This window comes from Gymnogyps californianus, chromosome 8 (genome assembly GCF_018139145.2).
Source record: "Gymnogyps californianus isolate 813 chromosome 8, ASM1813914v2, whole genome shotgun sequence".
Taxonomy (NCBI): domain Eukaryota; kingdom Metazoa; phylum Chordata; class Aves; order Accipitriformes; family Cathartidae; genus Gymnogyps; species Gymnogyps californianus.
The window spans coordinates 31412417-31436654 of NC_059478.1; the positions used below are offsets into that span (position 1 = coordinate 31412417).

At 45.5% G+C, this 24238-nt stretch overlaps 1 protein-coding gene across 1 annotated transcript; it reads right to left on the reverse strand.

Annotated features, from left to right (window-relative positions):
• Window positions 1–1331: 1331 nt before the first annotated feature.
• On the reverse strand, window positions 1332–22605 carry FYB2 (FYN binding protein 2). Its single transcript, XM_050901069.1, is given in 21 exon segments — window positions 1332–1367; window positions 1812–1845; window positions 1996–2152; window positions 2459–2543; window positions 4170–4262; window positions 4836–4896; window positions 5675–5703; window positions 6987–7070; window positions 9029–9098; window positions 9399–9442; window positions 9542–9602; window positions 9605–9667; window positions 11417–11570; window positions 11923–12007; window positions 12884–12915; window positions 14180–14208; window positions 14969–15057; window positions 17817–17850; window positions 18928–19125; window positions 20118–20898; window positions 22600–22605. Coding segments are annotated over 21 exon segments (2199 nt in total). The 3' UTR covers window positions 1332–1357.
• Window positions 22606–24238: the final 1633 nt, after the last annotated feature.

The following is a 24238-nucleotide window of genomic DNA, read 5'->3' on the forward strand; positions in this document are numbered from 1 at the left end:
GTCTCCACCACTTCCATCGGGATAATTCCCCGCAGAGGCTGTAGATGAAGGACATAGTGCACATCCCAGCCTGCTCTGAAGCCAAACATGCACTTCAGCTCCCCGAACTCTCCATCTCCGCTGGAGAAGTCTAAATATTTGGGCTGGCAAGCCTGCAAAGCTGCGCATGCTTACAGGGGATTGTTTTATTTATTTTTTTATTGCAAGGGTGGATGCAGGCCAATGCACTTAATAGTAACCACATGGTAAAATAAATAAGAATGCCTGTATGGACTTAAAAGTAAATGTTAAATATTTGCTCTGTTTTTCTGATGTCTTCTATGCCAGCTTTGAAATGGCTGTGTGGCAAACAGCACTTTCATTTTGCTCTGTTTTCTTAAGCCTGGAACATTTAATAATTTCTAATTAAACCATCTACATTTTTAGGATATTTATAAGCAAACTGATACGGGCTCTTAAAATGTGCCAGGGAGGGGCAGAAGCTGTACGCTACAGTCATATTTAAGTTTTTATCTTCCAAAGCCATGTAAAAACGCTATCCACATTTTTCTGCTTTTGAAAAGGTATCCACTGGATACACCGAGGAGAAGGCATTAGCAATTTATATTTCTCTTCCTACATTTAGGAGCATTTTTCTTAAAATAAGCAATCATCCTCCAGGCCCACAGCGGAGAATAGCCCGAACACAGGGGCAACTGTTGGGTAACTGCCTGCCGCTGCGAGTCGGTGGGAGCCAGAAGTCAGCCTTTACATATCTGGGATGCCTAAGTTAGCTTACAAAAATAAAGTAAATTTTGACTGAATGCTTTATTTACTCTTTTTTAATGTTTTTTTGGAAAGAAATGAGTCAAATTTTCCACTATTTCATATATTTAACCCAGCAAGAGTGGCGGTACATACTTCTTGTCTCAATACTTTTGTCAAGCCCAAAACTAGTTCAAATTTATATGGTTTGCTTTTTAAAGAGCAAATCTTTTGGGGAGCCTTGCAATTCCAGCACCTAACCCAGACAGTAACGAGACGGAGCAACTAAACTGCTCAATTTTTTTCATGCAAACGCGGAAATGTTATGGCTATTTCAGAGCTGACCAGCAAGGTACTCCAAAAAGTGAGTATATTTATATGTGAGTATATTAAAATGACAATAACTAATGTTGAGATAATCAGTGAAGACATGCTCTAAATAGCAGACAAAAAAGGAAACGTCTCTTGCACATTAAACAGTGTAAATGTAAAAAGTAAAACTTTATTTACATTCGCATCATCACTCCACAGTTGACCAACGTGGGCTCTCACGGATGTGGAAAGCACAAGAGACCGCCAGGGATGCTCCGGGGGAGAGCAGCTCTCGGGGCAGTTAGTACTGTCTGTCTCAAAAAAAGAAAGTTTCACAGCAATGGGCACCTGGGCAAGAGGAGGTTCATTTGTATCAATTATGCATGAGCATGCAAGGAAATGATATTGCAGCAGGGAATTTAAGGGTGTGTTTTGGCAAGGCGATGCACATCGAGTGGCCCATGTTTGCAGCAGATGTGAATTAATATGGCATATCTGAAGGCAAGTCAAGAATCTCCAATTTAGACAAGTCATGACTGGACGGGGCTTTTTTTAGCTGCAATTGGACTGGAAACCTGTATAACAGCAGAATAGCAGGCTGAAACTAGAAGTATTTATTTAATATTTAATACTGGCTGTTTACATTAACCTTCCCCTGCCTTCAGAAGTTTTAAGTACATTTCTCCAGATCTCAAATATCTATACACAGGAAGGAGAAGAAAATATGCATCATAATAAATAAAATCTGAGTTTACCTGAAGTTCAAATGCTCCACTAGAACATACCCATCTGAGAGAAGGGGGAAAAAAAAGAAGCAAATTAATAAACTCCTGAGCAAATAAAGGCACAGTGGCCAAGCACAAAGAACGTACTGTTGCTTGCTCCTCAAAACTGGATTGCAAAGTGACCACCCGTGCCAGAGACTTTCTGCAAACTTACATCTGCCCTCCGCATTGCGGCAAATCACTGCGTTGCCCTCCGTGACATCGATAACGTCCAGCTGTTCTCCAGCTGTGACCGGGAGATCAACTCTCCTCTTACTGGGGACCGAGCACTCGGCAGTGGCTGTGTTGATGACATTGATCTCCTTATCGTACTGCAGAAAAGAAATAAAATCACAAGTTATTCTACACTCGCGCAATGTCTTTCAGGGCAGTGGGGAGGGATGGAAAGAAGAGATTTCAGGATGGGTTGGGAGGCTTTGTTTGGGGCTGAAGAGGGGGGAAAAAAACCCAGCAACATCCCTGATGAAGATCCCAGGTTAGGGGAGAAGGCAGCACGTCAGTGGGACATCTCTCCCAGCACAGCTAAGGACCAATAACTTTCCACTGTGCGTCTTTTAAGCATGACACGTAGCTGCTTTCCTCCTCTGACACAACTAGTTCTCTAAAAAGACACGTACCATAAATGTTTCCCTAAAAAACCTCTCTTCTTTTTCCATCTTCTTGCTTTTTTCTGCATTGCTCTTCTTGACTTTGAAGATATTTCTGCATCGAGAGAGAGACACACACATACTTCTGAGCTCCATTTAAATAACCCCTGGCGCACTGGGAAATGCAACCCAGAGCCTAACTCCAGCCTTGTCCGCAATGAACTCTTTGAAGAGCAAAGCACACCGTTCACATCGCTATTTTTCATAAAAGGATGAATATACAACTGGAATCTGTTGGTGAGCATAACTTGAGCCATTTTGTATCTCCATTTGGAATAACTGTTTTCTCTGTAAGCAGCGTGGGAACAAACAGACTCTCTATCAAGTGTTTCAAATCAGTTGTGTTTTTATGGCAGTCAACAATTCACTTTTCCCCCAGCAGTTTGTCTCCTTCTGGTTTTATTTATATTCAAACATAAAGGGTCCCCAGCTAACTCTCATCCTGAGTCATTTATGGAAGTGGGGCTTGACACAGCTCTGCAGATTTTTGTTGCTTTTTTAGCACATGAAGGAGAAAGTCACCCAAGCAGACATTTATATTGCACTGTAAAGTGAAAAAGCAGCTCTTCTAACCAGCTTAAGAGGAGCAATGGCCATTCATGCTGGGGCGTTCCCTTGGTATGGAGATGCCACTCTTTCTGGTTTGTACCTAAAATTCCAGCTATGGCATTCACTTTAAAACTAAGACAGGAAAAAAACAACCAACCAACCCAAAAACACCCACTTGCAATAAATCATTCACCCTTGGCTAACTTTCATGCACTTAAAATTAAAAGGAGGGGAAACAAGAGCTGAAATTAGGGACTTGGAAGCTGTGAAGAGATTCCTCCTTGGCAGTCGCAGCCTGCAGGACCTGCCATCTCTAAGGAACAGATGAAATCGCCTTGACTTCCTGATGGTCTGTAAAATTGTACGCGTGACTTTGCACAAACCAACAAGCGGTGTTTGAGCAACCCCATGCAGGAGCTCTGTGGTGAGAACCTAGAAAACAGATCTCTGATTTGCATTTGTTTGAAGTGCCAGGTATTGGGTCATGAAAAAGCTCATTGCAATGCACACTCTTCTGATCTAAAAGGGAAATGGAAACTCCTACTTCCACGCGAATTTTTGCAGCACAGGTAACAAAAAGTTTTATTTTTGCTTTTATGCACAAATGGTACCGCAAGAGGCAATGCAATAAACCCAACTGGAAAAAGAAGACCCAAGAAATCAATACTTTAAAATAAGGGCAAGGGGAACACACAGGCAATTACTATGCTGTGTACAGGATTTCTAAACACAGTGCTCTTGACACAATAGCAATAGTTGATCCACGGAGATCAAATATTTATTCAAGGCACAATTAAAGAAGGAATGGGACTGACCAGTGCAGAAAAGCAGCCAAATATATAGCAAGTAGCCCCTTTTTGTCTCGGCTAAGTGGGAAGACATGATACAACTTCAGGGTGAGACCCTCAGGGTATCCCCCGCTTGCATACAGCTCAGATCCAAGAGTTTGTTTTGCCCTCAAGACATTTTTTGCAAAGTTTCCTGAAACCTGGGTTCAAAGGGAAAGGACCCTGGAGCAGCAGCCAAACACAAAAAGTTTGTGCAATCAGGGGCATCCCGCTCCTGCAAACGACTCAAGAGATGTGCATACAAAGTCAGACAACACGGGAAAACACAGAATGAAAATCAAGACCTTTCCACATCATCGCTGCTTTTCCTTTGGTCCTTATCCTCTTTTGCCATCAGAAATTTTGGCATCCAGGTTTTGTACTTGTCGTCCTTCTCTCTGAGAGGAGGGGAAAGAGCCACACAGAAATTCAAGTTTTTTTCCAGCAGACTGCGTCCCCTCCCCAAACCCGTGTACCTACAAAGTCGTGATTTTTCTCCCTGTCTCCCCCCACAACCACCACTGAAATGCAAACACTTGCTGCGATTTATACCAGCACGCACTGCCGCCACAATCATCTGGCAGCAAGACATCAAGACATGCTGTTCCTATTAAAAGTAATTTTTCTGACAAGGAGCTTGCCAGGATGGGGCTGATTATCGGGTCTGGGAGCTGGAGTTTTCCTTCCTTAGGAAAACTATCTGAATTTTCATGTGTTTCAGAGAGCAGCTCTCTCCTTTTCACGTCTCTGGCACTAACTAGGTAACATTGAAGAAATATTTTGCGGGATGCTACTCGCCAAATTAAACACACATGGAGAGGGCACCTGGACTGTCTCCAGAGGACTGAGTCCTGACCAGCTCACGACCCTTGGTGGCCTGCAGTACAGCAGGCTCCCCAGGGCACAGGTTTGTGCCAAGAGGAACATCTCCATGGCCCAGGGCCAGCCCCAGGAGAGGGCACCCTCCTCACCTTGGCTCTCTCTGCCCCACCTCGACATCATCGTACACCATGTCCTCCTGGGAAACAGCCGCTGTCAACCAAAACGCAGCAGAGAAATTTATTAGGAGGTGTCATTCTGAGTCTGGTACTCAAAGCAATGTACTGCAGAGGAAAATTGGGGCTGCTGCTAGTCATTCAACCCAAAGGGGTCAAGGCAATGCAAAAGGAAGATCCTTGGGACTCCGAAAACCATCCAAAACTCCAGCACAAGGCAGGATGCTTGGGTTTGTTAGTTGTGTTTGTAGGCAGTTTTCTGGATGGGTTTGGCCATCCAGCTCTAAGGATGGAGCAGGAGCAGCAGCAAAGCCCCAGCTTCAAACTGCAGCCAGCCCAGGCAGGCTTTCCATCCCAAGGGCATGGGTACATTCACTCCAGCACCTTCTCAAGGCTTGATTAGTGGGGACGGTTTTTGCGTCCACCCCCATTTACACAAGGCATGAACTTGTCCCTCCAGCAGGCAGCGATAAGTAGTTTTACAGAGAGCTGCCGGAGCGCAGTCAGCTGTTAACCACCACCGCCAGCCTGGAAGCAGTGGCTCAGCGTGGACTGCTTCACACGTTGCCTTCCTAAATATATGCAGATCTTCAGAAGGAATGCTTCTCTTCAAAGAAAAAACATCCAAAAATGAGCAAAAAACCCACCCTCAAATGAAGCACAAATCTCTATCAAGTCTTCAAAGTTAATGCTGCCACATTACATGATTTTCAGAACGGCACGATGCGTAAAGTTGATTTTCCATTGTGCAATACATTTGCCTCTTCATACACACACACAAATCCCCAAGAGTCAGATACATGGATGTTACTTACCTAAATTCGGTACCGAAACGGAAAACAATCTGCAGGTAGAAAGAGGCTTTTAGAAACAAGTTTGCACATCAGCATTGCCCAAAAAGCCACGAGCACCAACAAACTAGCAGAGCTTGCTGCTGAAGTGACAGAGGCACGTCTAGGTGCACGGGCTCCGTGACACCAACCGCGTTTGCCAGAATTACATCCCTTGCTAAATAAGCATCTCCATCCTCCAGCAGCAACAACAGCCATGTGTTCACCAAGCAGGTTATGAAACATCTACATTGCATCCAAAGAACAGTCCAAATCAGCAAAAGCACCCTCCTCCTGCCCACCCCTTCCCAATAGCTAGAGACAGTTGGTAACTAGTCAGTAGCAATTGCCTCCTTGTAGTCTGCCAACATCATGGGTTGCCCAGGAATTTCAATGTGACAATGACTGTAGATATCTAAGATGCTTGCAGGAGCTTTAAGGGTTCTTTGTGACAGGAGAATGGCATGAAACTTGGTGGCTCCTTCCCCATAATGATATTTAGCAGTAATGCAGGAAGGAGCCACTGACATGGCAAAGCACCTAGTGTGAAAAGATTTTTAAGTAAAACAAACCTTCCTCATATAAAAGAGGAAAGGGTTAATCTGGAATTTCCAAAGAAATAAGAAAAAGTAGCATTTTCCTGGACTTCAGGCACTGTGCACAGGGTGAGGCACACGCTGGCAGCAGTGGAGGACGGGCTCTGCAGGCAGCTACTATGCACTTGAGGAAAAGGCAGTTTCCATGGAACCTTAACCAGGGTTTTGAAAGAGTACCCGAAAGGGCACTATAGGAAGTTATACAATATCCTCTATCCTAACTTGTTAGACTACAGACTCAATAGTAAGCTTCTTCAGCAGATGCTGTTGCCAGCTTGACTATAAATGGTACTTGGAATAAAAAACTCAACCCTTAAGAGCCACATCAGCAAGCCTTTGCCTAATCCTGGCCCACAAGTCTAGACAGCAGGTATCACATTTCTACGTTCCCTTGTGTACCTGCATCATGCTGAGGTATCAGAAAGGCACCGAAGGCAGCAGAAAGCCTATGAAAACTTGGACACTGCTGTAGGACCAGCTCCTGTAGACTCCTGATGCCAGAGACTTCGGAGAAGCTGCACAGATGGACCATTGGCCACATCTGCCACAGCAGCTCCTAATGAGTTGATAGAAGCACTTTTGGCATAGCTTTCCCAATAAAGCTGTATTCCTTACTCCTAGACCTCCTGCTCTCAAATTATTGCAAATATGAATGCTCAGGTTTGGAGGGGGAAGGGGTTGGACAACCAACATTTTCTTACCGTAAGTTTTCCTTGAACCTGATATTCTTCAGCTTCAACTTTTCTATCTTAAACAAGTTTCCAAATCTGTTTTGTTTTTCTGTTCTGTCCAAAAGAGAAATGGATTTGAAATTAAAGAGGCACTAGGCGCTAAAGTATGTGAAAGTTGCAAGACTCATAGCCCCAGAGATCCTGAAGCAGGTAAAGGAAAGTCAGCAGACCTTAGACCTCAGCTCAGCAGTAGGATTTAAGCCTTAACAGCATCATGTGGATGAATGATGGATTCAAGGAGATAGGCACCAACACAGCAAAAGGTGCTTAATTATAAAGTCCAAGCTCAAACCTTTGCTTAGCTTTAAACTTTTCTGTGTTAATTGAAGTTGTCCTCCCCTGACTCAACAACTACAGAATGATCCAGGTTTATTTGGAGTAAAAATTCCTGACGAAAGGGACAAAAATTCCCCAGAAGCATGCAGTGCACATTAAAGGAGGACATCAGGAGCATCTGTCTGTGCCAGCCTTCATCACACATTTCTGTTGTGTATGCTCTTGAGAAGGACGTTCCACTACACACACTTCTCTCTGAAGCTTACGGGGGCTTGCAAAGCTACACAGCGACTTTCTAATAAAGTACCTGCGAACAACCAAGATCCTCACGTGGGGGACAGTACCCAGGTGCAAGTACTATTAAAAATACTTTATGTGTATCAGCACACCTAATCCTGCATGTGGGATCAATAGAAAGATTACATAAAGACTGGTTTGGGGATTAAGACACTGACCTCTGAACCCCATGAATTTGGTCCCAACCCTAGCTTTGTCATGAAGTTCCCTTGCAAACCCAGCAAGATGCACTGCTCCTCTGTGAATTAGCAACAGAGTTTAATTCTGCTACTGTTCAGCACCCGTGGGCAGAGAGGCACAGAAGAGGCATGGGTACGCTTCCCAGCGGATGGGGGACGTGCGCGGTCGGTCCGGGAGCCAGATGCAGACGCCAGCACACTACCCTCCGGCCGGACAAGCTCGTGCACCTCCATCACACAACTCCCATGGACAATTAGCAGAGAAATGACACTTTTGCCTTTTAATAACTGCCCAGTCACCTCCAGGGTTTCAGGTTTCCCATACCTTTTTCCCCTCTCTGACATACCCAGGCTCTACATGCACACATAAGCTAGACTGGAATCCAGATGCAAACCAGTACGAGTCTCACATCCGTAAGGGAAAATCAGATGTACAGCAACACCTTATTATTCCTCCCACACTGCTCCTTAGAAGGGAGCCACCAGATGCACTCAAAGCAATTGTGTGCAGCATCCCCAGCCCATATGCTGTTCCCAAAGGCTGTCTCTATTTCTTACAAAGGGATGCAGGAAATCTTTTACTGCATGAGGGTAGGGAACCACACAAAGCTAATAAGTAAAAATACAACTAACTTCACGTTTCACCTCTTAATCCATTTGGGAAGCTCAGGCAACGTATAAACCTGAGGCTGCAAAACTCATTGCTTTTATAACACACCCTGTGGAAGCAAATATCTTGAGAAGCTATATAAAAAGAGCAGGTTGCAAGGTAGTTACAGCATGTCAGCCTGGGCTCCTCTCAGCTTTCCAACCCTCTCTGATCTGAAATGTAAGCGTTTTGTCCCTTTTTATGGGGACAATGTCCCCATTTGTCCCTCGAGCATTACCTCTTTTGGCACACAAAAAAAGGTGCCATTTCTCAGCTACAGCCGAGCAACACTTTTGATCAAGAGAAGACTAGCAAGACTGTCTTGTGTGTTTTATGCAAGGAGAGGTCTGTAACGGGAGTACTTCCAATGGATGGAGAGTGCTACAAGCTCTAATAGAAAGGCGTCACTGCTTAGGGATTTAATTTTGGCAACTATTTTTTCTCCCAAAGTATCAGCCAAAGGGGAAAGAGGGAGAAAGAGGGGAAGAAACCCACCCATACAACATTTTTTCTGCAGTTGCATTAGGGGAGAAAAAAGGCTTCCAGCCAGTACCTGGCGTGGGAGATCAAGGTCAGTATTTCAAAATACAGTCTAAGAAATTGCAACTTACTCCGTTTTTGCTGGATTACCACCCCCAATCTCAACATCTTCATATGTTTCTTCATAGCTGTTTCCTGAAACTTAAAACCAAGGCATGCCATTATCACAAACCACATTCAGTAGCGATGAGGTGAGGTTTGCTGGACAAATTGCACCCAGGCCGCTACATTTTACTCTTACAGAGGTTTCGAGGTCGCTCAAATGAATTCCATGCTAGACACGTGTATTGCTCCCCACTGGTTTTAGTGGGAATTTAGAGCAACCAGGCCAGGAGACACTATAGATGTTGAAAGTTAAATGAAGCTATTCACATCATCTCCCAGGGACCAGCCTAAATTAAAAGCAGCTCCCATTCAAGCTTCCCCACGTGCTGCACTTACTGCTGGCTGAAGCAAACGGACTTGAGGCATCTGACGCGTGGCTGCTAGAAGAGAGAAGTATTACATGGGGATGTGCTGCAGCGTAGTTTTTAAAAGACATTTCATAGACACAGCCATTGGAAAGAGCCCGGGTCCATACTCACAGTCTATCTTGCATTTTCTCAACGTCATCATATATATCCTCTGGTGCCTGCAGAGACTGCAAGTGTTTTGGTTCAAGGCTGTTCTTTCTACCCCTGGCTTTGGAGCACCAACATACACACAGCGCACTGGAAATGAGAAAGGACCTTTGCTTTAGAAGCTTTTCTGAGGAACTTCTCTCAGGGCAAGGACAACTGTTGAGGGTAACAGTTGATGCCACAACAAATAAGAGCCTACAGACATACTTCACGTTCCAGGAGTCCAAGAAAGTCTCTGCTCTGAGCCACTTCGAGAAAGAAAAGTGAAGAATTTTAAAAGATTTTAAGTTTTAAAACATTTAACTTTAAAATATTTTAAAGTTTTAAAATATTTTAGATTTAAAAAAATTAAAATATCCATCAAGATTCTCAGTTGGGGCAGCTCTGACCCAAGTGCTCCTCACCAGAAAACATCCCAAGAGACTTTTCATGGATGTTCAGAGAAGCGATTGAAGGGAGGGCTTAGCATGATTGGTGGAGATGCTAAGATCCAGATAACAGGCCAGTCCATTGGGAATACACCTGTAAATCAACATCTCAGAAAGGAGACAAGAACAGAGAGTATCCCAGAGACGTATTTCACCAAGGGCTGGAACCAAGCATGAGAGTTGCACCTCATGAGGTTAGAAAAAGATTATTACTGAAGGACTCTGTTAAGTGGCAATATTAAACCCTTAAAACTGATTTAAGAGAGTTGGAGTAATGCAGAAATGCAGCCACACAAATAAAAGCAGATAGTGTTTCTAAATGAACATGGGTACATGCAGTAGGTCTCACCAGAAATATGCACCACTACAATAGGGTCTAGTTAATGACCCAAATTTCTGCAAAACATTCAAACCCCCATGAAGAAGAAAAGGAGCGGGGAGGGGGTGGGAACCAAACAATTCTCTGAATCAGCCTCTCTGATGAAGCAATAGCAGGAGGCTCACCATGAGTACTTTAAAAAAAAAATCCCAACAGAAATTACCTCCAGCTGTTCAAAGGTCAAGCAAACCAGCAAGATTTCTTACAAAAACAGATGCCAACCAAACCAGAAAATTATTATGAAGTGACTGAAAATTAAAAAAAAACAAAACAAGGACCACACCAATAACAACAACCACAGCCGCAGTCAATTTACACTTTCTCCTTCCCACTCCTGGTCTGTCCACAGAGCCCAACAGAGCTACTTTTCTCTCTTTCATCTTTGAAATGCTGCCATATCGCACTAACGGCTTGCAGAGGCAGGAGTAAGCCTTTGCAGAATAGAGCCCATGCACACTTATACCTGAAGTTGCAAACTAGTGTTTACAGAGGAGACATGACTAGGTTTAATTCTACAGCTAAGGTGCATATCACCAGCTCCGGACACTATCTCAGAGCATCATGACAGAAGGAGCCCAAAGTCAGAAAAAGACTCACTGGAACTACTAAGAAGATGGAGCAAGGAGCCATCATCCATCTTAATAAGGGACAGGGCAAGACTTCAGGCTCTCATCCTGCTCACGTGTGTTTCTACCACAAGCCTTAGCCAAACCCTTTTCTGAGACTCAATAAATTATAAGAAGCAGAGGAGATGGATTTCAGCTTTCTCGGATAAGGGCAATCTGCTAGAAAAACAAACACCTCAGTCTGAGTTACGCAGATGGTTAACCAACTTAGGAAGCTATTTGCAAAGCCAAAATAAATGATTCAGACCAGAATACAAATGCGCATGCAACCTTTTGCCCTGGTTTAACTAAATTGGTTCAAGAGTTGCATCCAAATCTAACATTATTTCCCATATGGAAGAGACATTTGGGCAACAGATGGGATTGAGGATCGAGGAAACACTCAACAGCGCAATGAAATACTCACAGAGCTCCGCTCCGTCTTTTGCCAGCCCTTGTGGGGTAGGATGCTTTGCAGTCTGGGTACTGGCCACATCCTGCTTCACTTGCCGCACCTTCATTCCACCTCTACCGTCTTCCTTGGTTTGGCTAGTGGGAGATACGTATTCATTTCCACCTGTCTGAGATCAGACATCTGTTTTGGTCAATACAGTCTTTAGAAACAACTTTCTAATATAAGTTAATATAACTTACATATATACATCTATAAGAATATAAGTTATCTTTCTGTGGACTTAAAATAGTTTCACGCCCTGTTCCATCAGGGATTTCTGGTAGACGTAGGTGCTGCTTGGCAGCACTACCTGCCTTTTAGGCAGTAGCAGTTGAGCAACGGGCAGGCAAAAGAGAAGGCAGAAAAAACCAGGTGATTAAGGACTCAAATTTCAACTGTTTCCCGAAGAGAGGGAGGACAGGAGGAGAAAAGACATCTTACAGTAACTATTATTAAAAGTAGTCTCAAGGATACGATACCTTGAAAATTTTCTTTGCTTCCTGTTTCTCTCCTTCAAGACTTGGTTTTTCCTCTTTTTCATCCTCTATTATAGCTCTTCCAGGACTGAAAATTTCAGAAATGAGAGAGATCTCAGAACAGAGACGCTTTAGCAAAGTCACAGACAGACAGATTGCTTTATGACTGTGCCCAAATAAGCAGCTCATTTTCCCTTTGAATGAGGCAGATGCCAAAAAGACTGCCAGTACTAAAAGTAAGGGCAAATCCAAATCCAAAGGCCACTGGTTACTTGGGGTAATAGTAACCAATATTTTCCACTCTTGGAAAAGAGACAAACTAAGATGATCGTTTTCTAGTAGCAGGAATGGACAAGCTAGATCCATTTGCCAGTGGTGGTACCTGTCTCACAAGACTTGCCTCTCACCATACTATATTGCAATTTAGGGAAGAAGATACAGCAACAGGAGGCAGAACATGATACATTTTTTCCAGCATCACAACATCTCCCACTGAAGTGACCCCCTTTTATCACACGGTTCTTGAATCCCCATCGAAAAAACAGTCTTCAGCCAGTGACAGTAACTAAACACTGCAAGGAGTTTGAAACGTGACATTTATAGGGTGAAATTCATTGTGGACCTTGCCTTACCACACAGCTTTGGACCTGGAACTGGGTGTCCCAGTTTGAGAGCCTCATACCTATCCCTTCTTATACTGAAAGAGTTCAGGTTTCAGTAGGAGAAGACAATGTATTTCTTGTGTGCCAGAGGAGAGAAGAAAATGTCCCCTCCAGATATGCTTTAGAATGAAAACAATCTTAGAAACCATGAGTGCTGACACAGAAGAGCATCACTGTCTATGTTGTCCTGGTCACGAAATAGATGAAATGTCTTTCTATTTACTGAGTGTTACGATATTCTAACCCTAACCTGAGTTAGTTGTGGGGTTAGAAGAAGCTTGAGAGAAAGGAAAGGAAATTACCTGGATTTGGCAAAGAGAAAAGTCTTCTGTTTCTAGAATAAAGAAGAGGAAAGCCTTCAGCCACTGCGCTTTTTTCAACAGTCAGGCTTTTATACAAGGCCTCAACTGTCATCTAGCATTTGAAGAAATATTTCTTTAGAGAGCCCAGAAGCATTTTACGTTTGGAATAGTCATCAGACAAGGATATTTCCTCTGCTTTGCAGGACAGGGGATACACATATTGACAAACTATATAGGGATAATATAACAGTGCAAGGGATCAGGCCAATGAAGCTACTGGTCAGAATGAAAGCAATTACAGGTTGGAGAGCTTACAGAGGAGGAGAAAGTTTTTTTAATTAAATAAAGATTTTCCAACCTACCATAAAATAAGACTACAGCCAAGCCAGAGAACCTCTCTGCAAATCATGCACAGATAAGTGCATTTGGAAACCTGTGCTATTTCCTGGACAATTTGATTGCTTTGCAAGTCAGGACTTGAAAGTGGAGGTTGACGTTTTCCAAAGAGTAGTTTCCCCTCTTTTAGCAGAGCCAGAACTGATACCCAGTACATGATCATCTCCTGGCACGAGGTGACGTGTTCTGTCAGCCCAGCTACCCACTGTGAGCTCGGCCATGCAGCCAAGCAGTCTTCTCTAAGGACAGCTGTAGCAACTCCTGCCCTGTGCAATGCACTATCCTGCCTTCACTGCAGGATATCTCCACTGCAAAGGTGAACTGCCACCCCCTTTCCAGCCAGGGTAAAATAAAAAGAGTCAAGCTGTAGTTTGCAGCAGAGATATCCCTGCAGCAGGGGATGAAAACCCGTACAGTCATGCCCACAACAGTTGCCTTCACTTATGAGCCAAAACTCAAAGCGTGCTGTCATGACAAGGAACCTGGCTCAATTTTGCTTCTATGCCTTCACAGAGGGATTACCAGCACCAGCCTGTCTTTGGTAGGAACTTCCAGAACAATTCAGTGGATTTTTCCTCCAAGAATTCATGATCTTGATATCGGTGCTTGACACTTACTTGGTCTACCACCAACATCCAGATGGTGTTACCACTTCCTTACATGTTTGCAGCAGAAGTCAAGGAAACTGACTGTCTCCCCGAGTGTGTTTGGAAGCCTCATTAGTCTTATGTCCCCTCTGCAATTTCTTATTTATTTTTTGAGAGTCTTCACAGACAACACACATAAAGAAATACTCGGCAGATAAGAAATACAGATACTAAAAGTTTCTAAGATAGGAAAGCATGGTATGTATGGTAAAGTCAAGCCTGAAAGATCAAAACTGGCTGTGATGAGACTTACCTTGTGTTCTTGAGGCTCTGCCTTAGGTACTAGAAAAGATATTTGTGAATATGTATTACTTTTTAGTCCATGTTAAAGTCACTGCACTTTAAATTGCAAAACCCAACTTCAGCCCACATGCTCAGCATTCAGGCACACATTCACCATGGTAAATTCACCATGTCCTACTGGCCAAGGTCCTTCAATTTGCTATTTAGCATTGGCTTACATTCAGAGGACTGCAGTATCAAGCTTGACTGGCCAGTTTTCATAGCCCTAGGGGCAAACCCAAGAGGGCTGTGGCAGGTCCCCCCAAGGAAGTTGCTTGGCTCCTGTTCCAATGGGAGAGAAAAACAACGCACAAGGCAGAAACTAACCTCCCCAAAAAGAGGCAACTTTGAAAAATGTAAAAGCAGAGCAGTGGCAACTCTAATTGATAGAGAAAATTATACTGGGAAGAAGTAGTGATGGAGATGGAAAAGCTCTGTACCCTGTACCCTTCCGTTCCCAAGAAGATGCTGAGGTTTGCCTCACTATCTTCTTTTCTTTCTCTTCTACATAGGTAGCGTCTCATGACTTTTCCCCACTGCAGTTTTACTGTAAGCACCATTTCACCACCAAAATGCTAACTTCTTTTTTGTCTGTGCCCCAAAGTCCTCATACACAGCCAGTGCACAGAGGGACAGCACAGTCACCCGGACCAATGCGCAGCTGCTTTTCTCAACTTGCAGAAACTATATTATTTCCTTTTTGAAAGTCTCTATCCCAGATAGCATGTAATTCACCTAGCAGTCTTGCCTTGCAAAGTACCTTCAATGACACACAAGGTTGCGGTGTCCCCAGACTGATTCAGGTACGTTGGGGTTTCTTCGTAATTATGCTGCTCTTCAAGTTGAGCACTGAGAAGATGAAAGAAAAGAGAGAAGAGATTTTTTTTCTGGCCCTTTTAGAAGTCTGAAAAAAAAATATTCATCTTAAGGACAAGGAATTCAAGTGCTTTGATACTGAGCCTACAAGAAAGCAAAGTGAAATCAGGAATTCCTCGGAGGGAGAGAAGACCTGTGCCAGACGTAGGACTCAGCTGAGCCTTCCCCCGACTCCACACTCCCACTGCTTTTCCTTTGGGAGGACAGGCTGTGTTTATAGGGCTCAAAGCACATCACGGGACTTCATACTGGGATTATGGTCTTCTGCCTACAGCGATCCCTCAAGTAGAAACAGAACAAAAAATCCAAGGAAATCGGAGTGCAGCATTTTTCAAACCTACTACAGCTACTTTAAAATCAATAACAACCCAGTTGCACGGTGTGGCATGCTGTTTCTCACTTAAGGAAGCAGGAAGGGGAAAGCAGAGATATCAGAGGGTACATTTAAAGGTCCCGCTCCTGAGCTTATCAAGCCACACGCTCCATGCCGACACGGCGAGTGGCACGTGCCAGCCACGGGAGGAGACAAGGCGTCTCAGCCCTAGCACCGCACAGCCTCAAGTCCCCATCTCCTCATTCTCCTTTTTCCTTTCCTCCTCCAGAAATTCAAATTAGCGTCATTTGGGAATAGGTGCAGAGAGAAATCCAAGCCTTCCCGGATTACCCAGGCAAAGCCCCGAGGCTTCTCCTCCGCCCATGGCGGCAGAGGTTTTGGCAGCTCAGGCGTGTACCAGGAAGCGGCAAAGGCACAAGATGCAGCTTGTAACACATGCAGGGGATGGGGTAAGGTGGTGAAAGAGCACCAGAAAGAGTTATAGTGAGAACTTCCATCTTTTAACAGTAAGTCTATAATAAACATCAGGGAGGGTTTGGTTTTCCTGGAATCACCCTACTGTCACAACTCAGCGTCAACAGAGTAAGGACTAAGTAGTTGTTGCAAACCGGAACAAGAACAAGAAACTCAAGGTGCGTTTTAGCAGTAGTGAAATCAGAGTCAGAAACAACACCTAAAGTCAAGCAGAAGCTTGTGCTAATGCTAAAGGCTGCCCTAGCACCCTGCTTTCCCCTGCAGCCCCCCAGCATTGGGGGCAGTGCGTGCCGGTTTGCTGGTCCCACAGCATGTTTTGGACATGTAGGTCCTGCTGAAGGGGACACACATATACAGATTGCATTAATACTGCAAGCAGGTATTTTGTCCCCAGTGCCATCACTTGAGGAAGAGGAGACCAGGAAAACCCCTGACCTTTCCCTTCCCCAGACCAACCCCCAGATAAAATAGCATCCTGGGAGCTTGGCTGGACACCAGACAGCCCTTTATATATACCACAGTGTCACACCGGACCTGAAATACAGCTGGGCTGATGGATCTTTCACTAGCATCAGTGAAGGCGGAGTGTTTATCCCCAAACAAGGAATCAGAGCTCAAGATTAGTCGGCCCAAGCAACAACGTCAGGGTCTCTAAGAGACCAGACCTCATTACAGGTGAGGCTTCGAGGAGGGGAATTTCTGCCCCCAAAACCCCATGATTTTGCTTTTATGCTGGAGTTCATTTAATTCATTTCCCCAGTTATCACATGGTTAATATTTAACAAGTGACCTATTGTAAAGACCGTATCACAAGTATTAGAGCAAGACAGCTAATCTTGCTGCAATACATTACTAGGACAGCTTCCTTGTGGTGCATGACAGCTTTGGAGCTGGTTATTTTTTGACCAGTTCTCTTCTGACAAGTACAAGTTAAAAGTTAAACAAAACACCAGCCAATGCTGGCAGGAACACCTCATGATGTGAAAAGCACAACTTGCTGTGTCGATAGCTGCAAGAGTTCATTGTTTGGGCACAGAAAGTATTTTAAGAATTCGTCTCTTTTTGCTTTGGTTCAGCCATTCTGTTTCCCATTTTCACAGCTGTATATTCATGCAGCTAAGACAAAACATGTATATGAATATTTTCCTCCACTTTTGCTGTTCTTGTGGCACAGAACCAGGACCACTATGCAACCACTCATGACAAGTCAGAGACGTACCAGAAAAAGTCAGGATCCCCTTGTATACAAAAACAATTGTGTCTGTAAGATTTTTGAGCCGTTTCAGGCATTTGTGGTATCAGAAGCTGAACCAATCAGCTCATGTCCTCCAGGGAGTTTGGACCACCACTCAATAAAAATCTCACTTCAGCATCTGGAGACAGCTGAAGTCCTGGGGATGGGGAGGGAGGGCAGTGGCTCCTGTACCCCTGCTGTGCTGGCTGCAGAAACACGCAGGAGGGCAAGCTCCTCCGCTGCTGGCAAAAACACCCCAGCACCTGCCGGTTATGCCAGGGCTTTGTTTCAGCAACAGTTCTCAAAAGCATCTCTTTTCTAAAAACACCAAGCTTGAGTACATGGAAAACAGGAAGCCAAAAACACACGGGTGCTGAGTGATCTTTGCAACCAAAGCACTGGTAGTGTTTTCCCTCCGACCAGCTAAACCAGACCTCATGACACACGGGTAGGGTTCTCCATGCTGCTCGAAGAGCCCGGACAAGGAACTAGGGATGAAACTTCCTACTTTAGGAGAAGGTCATCCCAGCCAGCTTTGAGCTTCCCATGTAGGTTCGCACAATCCCCGGAGCAAGCTGCTGCCTCTGGGAGCGGGACATTCCCTCCAGACTGCACAGGGATGCTTCAGCATCACGGGATGCAGATTCTCCCGTCGCCTACGAGCCGCACGTTGCCTCGCCACACGCTCACCTTTCGGGGGTCAAGTAATCCTCTTCGTCAGCAGCTGCACACAAACACACAGAGGATTAGCGTTTGAAGGCAAGACCGCTCTCCTACAGAACTGCGGCTGCAGCGACGGGGGGGGTGACGGGGACGGCCCTTCCTCGAGGCAGCACGCCGCACACAAAGAAAGGCGTGAAATAAGATTGCCGGCAGAAACTGGGGATGTGGCTATGTTAATATGTCATTATTTCATGTTTCCAGGCAACAACCTCAGGCTTTCTAGAGATCGATAATTGAGCAATATTGAGAGGGCATGGAGACGATGACATATAAATGTAACTAGTTTCCTCCATCAAATTAACGTATTTAGAAAAGGCAAGTAGGTTAAAAAAGAGTTTCAGTGAAAACCTCTCTCTTTCCCTCTTATTTTTATCAAGGCCAGGGCAGACCAATAAGCACCGGCACAGTAAAGCCAAAGAGAGTTTAGCAGAGCCCTTCTTAGAAAAGCAGCTCCCTTTGAATTCAGCAAAAGTTGTGCCTAAAGATCTGGCTATAATTAAGCCTGTATCTCTGAAGAAACACCATTTAGCAGCTTAATAAGTGGTCCAGAATATTCTATTATGCAACATCAATAGGGTTTTATTATGGGAAACTGAACTTTTGCATTTCTTGATGTTGGAACATTTAACGACGTTGCCCTCTGTTGTATTTAAAACAGAAGGGGGGGATTAGCAGACCAGTTTCTACCGATTTTATTGTGCCTTCCCACAGTTGTGTGCTCCAGAGTCAAGGCATTTCCCATTGAAGAGGAGCGATAAAGATCAGCTCGCCTCGTACGCAGCTGCTGCTGCTTTACAGCCAGCTGTAAACCGCTCACAACATGCTGCAGAAAGCGGGTTTCTGCATGGGGGATGACGTTCAGCCTGGAAAACTAGATCTCTTTTCCAGATTAAGAGCAAAAATCAGTCTCTCTGAAACTGTTGGGCTCTTTTGAATGTTTGAGGAAGACGTTGGAAACAAGTAACAACGTCTTATTTCCGTGCGCTTGGAATAGCGGCCTTATAGGTGTCAATAAACTGCAAATTATTATTCATTTTCTGCAGAACAGGTTTGGGGAGAAAGACTAGAAGTCTCTTACTTGTTTCATTTCCTCTGTGGACCAAAGGCACGGCACTTCGGAAAGCACTGAGATCAAACTTCGGGGGTCTTGCAGGCTTCCCAGGGGCAGGACCCAGGGATTCAGCTGAAGGGAGAGGTTTAATTCTTGGCCGCTTGCTCCCAGAGCTGTGAGAGCACTTTCCTGCTCCAGGCTGGCAGAAGGGAGGCTCTGATTCTGCTCCAGAGAAGCACAAGGACAGGTAGCAATTAGCCCTCGTTTAACCAAAAATCCATGTAGGATCATTAGTTGTTATACACGCATGTCTAACCATCTCTGCTGCCTCCCAGTTTCAGCATCTCTGTTACACAGCGGGGCTCTTACCATGTTACCAGAATGGAAAAATAAATGGAAATATCCATTTTTACAGATTTTTACAAAGTTAACCATGTTGGGGCCTCAACTCTCGACAGCTCCCTTCCTCTGGATTATAAAATACTAGCCTAATTTTCTGTACCAATAACATTTTAATCTGCCAGGATTTAGTGGCATAGCTGTTTTCAATACACAGTCCGAGCGAGGTAGCTTTCCAGGGTAAACAAAAACTTAATCCTTCCAGTGCCCCGTCACTCGGCGTGACGTTAGCAAGGGGAACTTCGCGACATTCGAGTTTCCTAGCACCGGTTTCTGTAAGAAATATTGCGAGGAGAATATGCTCTCTGAGCTCAAATATGACCTTTTGCAAAGCTGGGAGGGTGCAGAGGGGGGTTTCAGGTTTAAGTCATTTTAATTTGAACTAAACTGTCTTTGCAGAAAAGCCAAGGTTTATATGTCTGTGCGAAAACCACATAGCAGGGCGTAGTCACATTCACCTTGTAATTGAGAAAGGCCAAAGCAGACCAAAACTAAAGATACTCCCCTGTCCTCACCCTTCATCCTACTCTCAAAATGTGGGCAATTTCTTAAAGTGAGTTTTAAAAAAATATTGTGGAGATGGGGAACCCTCCCCTTACCCAAGCTCAGCAGCAGTTTGGGGCCCATTTCTCATTTCCAGGACTTCTGGGGAAGGAAGGGAGCGCTCCAATGGGCCAGTTTGGCCTCTTGTTTGAGGGTCCCAATTCATAACAGCTTTTCTTTCCAAATGCGGTATCCTGCACTTTCAGAGCACCTATACACCTATATGCTCATATGCACATATATATGCTCATTGTTAAGAGTATAGCTTGCTATACCTTTCTGCTGCCGAGGTTGCCCTCCTGGCGCACGATAACCCGGCTGGCAGAACACAGTTGCCACCGCGCTCTCAGCAGCGGCTTCATCAGAGCTCCTGTGTCCTCTGGGAGCCTGGGGAAGAGCCGGCTCGCTGCCGCGCAGAGCACCCTTCTTCTGGGCAGGCAAGTCCAGCGTGGGCTCGCTTCCAGACGGTCGCATCCTGCTGCAGCCCGACGCAGCGGGAGCACGTGTCGCCCTCTGCTCCGGGCAGGGGTGCACGTATAAGTTTGCTGCCCGTTGGGTTGGGAGCGTTGCACTTGCTTTCTCGCCGCGGGATAAAGTGTTTTCCCAGATCTGTAGGGCATGGTGGAAAGAATTTGGGAGCGGAGGGCCCTCTGGAGATGTTTGGGCTGATCCTTGCCAGTCAGTGCAATAGGATGGCAGAGGCTTCTCTGGACTGTTCTTGGGAGAACTCAGCCCCTTCTCCGAGACGTTGCCTTTGTGCTCTTCTTTGTGCCCCGTCGGCTCCATGTAACCCAGTTTGGCTCGAGGCCACACCAAGGGGCTGCACTGGGTGAGCGCAGAGGGTTGGGCGGCAGGACAGGCAGGTTCATCCTTGGGTTTTAGTATTATCACTTCTCTCTTACTCAGGGGCAGAGAGTTGGACACGGCATTCCCTCCAGAGCCCAACTTGGGAGGGATTTCAGTGGGAGGCTTCTTGAGCGGCTGCACCAGCTTGTCGGCCAAGTTGGAGTCATTTTGAAATTTTGCTCGGAGGGCTCTGAAATCAGTCACACCTTCCTGGGTGGGGGAAGAGAGGAGAGCACAAAACATCTGCTTTCAGAGGTGGCAACAGGCAGTTTACATGATCATGATTGTTTCAGAGAGAAAGAGGGCACAGACTCCACCCTGGTCACCAAGGATATGCAGAACCTGGTGAAAATTTTAAAGCAGGAGAGGAGAATTAGCTCATTCAGAGGATACTCTGAAGGCTCACAAATCACTGCTGATAAAGGCAACAGAGCTGAGACAGGGGAAAACACAGGAGCAGAGCATGGAAACACAACCAAGCAGAGCCAGCAGGAACAGCAGACATGGCTCCTGCTCCCCAACATCACCCAGGGTTGGAGTGTCTCCCTCGGGAGGACCTGGCAAATGCTAAAACGAATGTTAGAGCTTCCTGGCAGAGGTGCTGTGATATTGCTTGTGCACCTGCTGGGTAGGAAAGCTGCACTTATTTTCAGTACACAAGCACCAGCCAGGCAAGAGGCCGGTGCTGCTCCGGAGAGCCCCAGTCCATCCTCTGCCTCCTCTAGAAAACTCCACCATGGAAAGAGAAGCACCAAACATCCTCCTTGGTGGGCTCCAAATGACCCCTGGGACAAAATATTCTTCCTCCACCGTGTTGGTTCAGCTCAGGGTCCCCATGGCTCTTTGGATGCTTCTCCCCTTGCCGTTATTCCCAGCCCAGGAAGCAGAGGACATACAACCCAAACACGTGGCACACAAGGACAGTAAGAGCATCTCCCAGTCCAGGTGATGAATACTAGCTAAGATACTCAGTTCCTCTCTGTACAGTTACCAGACCCCAGGTTATATATGATTTTGAACAAAGGGAGCTAATCAGTGACAGAGCAGTTTAAAAGAGCACTTCAAGAACATTTTGTTTCTGGCCTTTGTCCCCAAGCATCTCACCATCCCATGCTGGAGAAAGGGGACCACAATTTTTGCCTGCAATGTCGTGCCTTAAATTCAGCCCTGAACTGAACTAGGGAGAAAATATGAAGAAAAATTTATGAGCTACTTAAGTCCTTGAACTGCTCTATAACTTTTTATATGCCATGATTACATTAGGTGCACTACTCTGGCAGCTTAGTTCAGTGTAGAGAACTGTAAGGCTTCACGAGAACCTGTCTAATGAGGAAATTGGAAAAAATTATCTAGGACAGAACTTCGTTATTCTGAAAAAAGCCCCAGTCTTAAGTGTTAAGGCAGAACAGATGAATAGCATACTGAGGTTTTATTGCATTTAATTGCACGATTTATTAAACACTGACAATTTCTCTTGAATAACCCCTTTCACTGACTTTATTACTTTCACAGGGTAGTGCATGATGTAAAGAACCAGCCCTTGGGGGAGAGGTTTGAATTGCTCCAATTATATTTCATATTAGTGGTCAGCAGCGTGATGCCGTGTAAGCTGCCCAGACAGCCTAATCTAGCGGCGAGCCGATGGGAATGGGAGTTTTCAGAAGCATACGGAGGATGAATCAGATTTTGGAAAAAAAAATCATCCCACATGTACCAGATCCCTGCAGCGATGCCAGACAGGAAATAAAGCAGCGAGGTGCCCTAATGCAATTGCACCGAGTTTTTGCACGTGCTGCAGCAACAGTTGAAGAGTTCAATGCTGTTTAACTCTCCTTACTGATTTTCTTTACTGTAGTGCATAGTTCCTCATCAGTGCCCTCGGAGACAAAGAAAATAGACAAGAAAAAGTACCTGCATGTCTCAATGTGCCACAGGTGAGGCAGACTCATGTGAAACAGGGGTTTCAGTCAGGCGTCTCCCTGGCACTGGCTGTGACAGAAAAGGCTGTGACAGTCACTAGCTTGGCACTACCTTTAATTAAAGAGGGATGGATACAAGCCTCCCTTGTTCCCCCTCAAGTTGTTACTCCTCTTGCCTTGAAATGGCAGCTTCAAATGATTTGCCTAATTAACTGGAAGATTATCTGCGCTTAATGCACTCTTGGTGCCCTTCACTAGAATATAGTTTCCCCCAGTTTGCAGCTCGCTGGGATATTCGCATCGATGCCACGGGCAGACCCAGCGCAGGAGGGACACGTACGGCCCCCAGCCAAGCACGCCGAACCACCTGGAAGGATGGGGTTAAATTGCAGCCCACGGCCACCTCCTGCACACCTACACCCGGCCAGACGCTCTCTCCCTCCGCACAAAGCTCCTGCAACTGCCACTGCCTTGCACAGGGCTGAGCTTAGCGCGACCCTCTGAGGTGCAATGAGTTCTCCTGGTCTCTGCGGGGACGATTTTCCATCAGAGCCGGGACTGTTTCAAACCACAGACCCATCTAAGCAACCCTCCGGCTCAACTCGCGCACCTTAAGCTAGCTCAGGGAGATGCTCAGCCTAAACGCAGTGCCGAGCGGGTGGCAGGCAGGCAGGGACACACGTGAAGTCCCAGCCCCAGTGCCCCACCAGCCCAGGGAGGGTTCAGCACAGCGGGGAGAGGCGCTCCCCTGAAAATTAGACCCGTTGACAAGTGGGGAGAATACACTAATAAATTTAAAGGCCTGCCAAAAGCTCACAATGTGTATTACAGCTACATCTGGCCAAATAATTCACTGTGAATAATAACACATTTGGCAAAAGCCCACGCAAGATGAGAGAGGGAGAGAATAAAAAGGAAACAAACTTCCACTGGCCGGAAAGCTATGAGCATTACCGAGTCAGGGGACAGCTAAACTTTCCATATTTTCTCCCTATAAATAAAACGCTCTTCCAACATTAATATCATTCTAGGAAGCAGAATAAAGCTCAGCTTAAGCCTATGATAAGGATACTTTTTAGAAAGGGCAGCAGCTGGAGGTTTGTGCTGATACCAAGGACTAACTGAAAGGAATCTGAATTCTCATTAGTTTTCTGCAGTTACTTTTCTAAAACAAATCGACGCGGGAAGAGAAACCCCATTCAAGACATGACACGCAGGACAGCCAAGAGGAAGCACTCCATGTTCCCCTCCTGAAATTTTTTGGTTTAATCCAGTCTTTATCTTGCTTTCCAAGGGAGGTCCTGCAGGTAAATGTTTAATCAGCACTGCCCTCTGCCCGGCAGCGGGTGGCTGGAGCCGAGCCCAGGCACCCGGGCACGCTGACAAGAGCACGCCGCAGATACCATCTACTCATTAACCTGCCGGCTTCTCCCAGAAAAAAAAAAAATAAATAAAATCCACCTCTACTTTTTGTTAAATTCAGAGGCAGCAACCGCAGCTCATCTCAGAGCGAGGGGGGAAGAAACCAGGCACCGGGAGCCCCTCAGCCCCTGCTTTGGGGCAGAAAAGCTGTCCCTTTGTGGTCTCCACACAGAGCAGAAGCAGCAATGAGAGCGTGCACCTAACCCCGA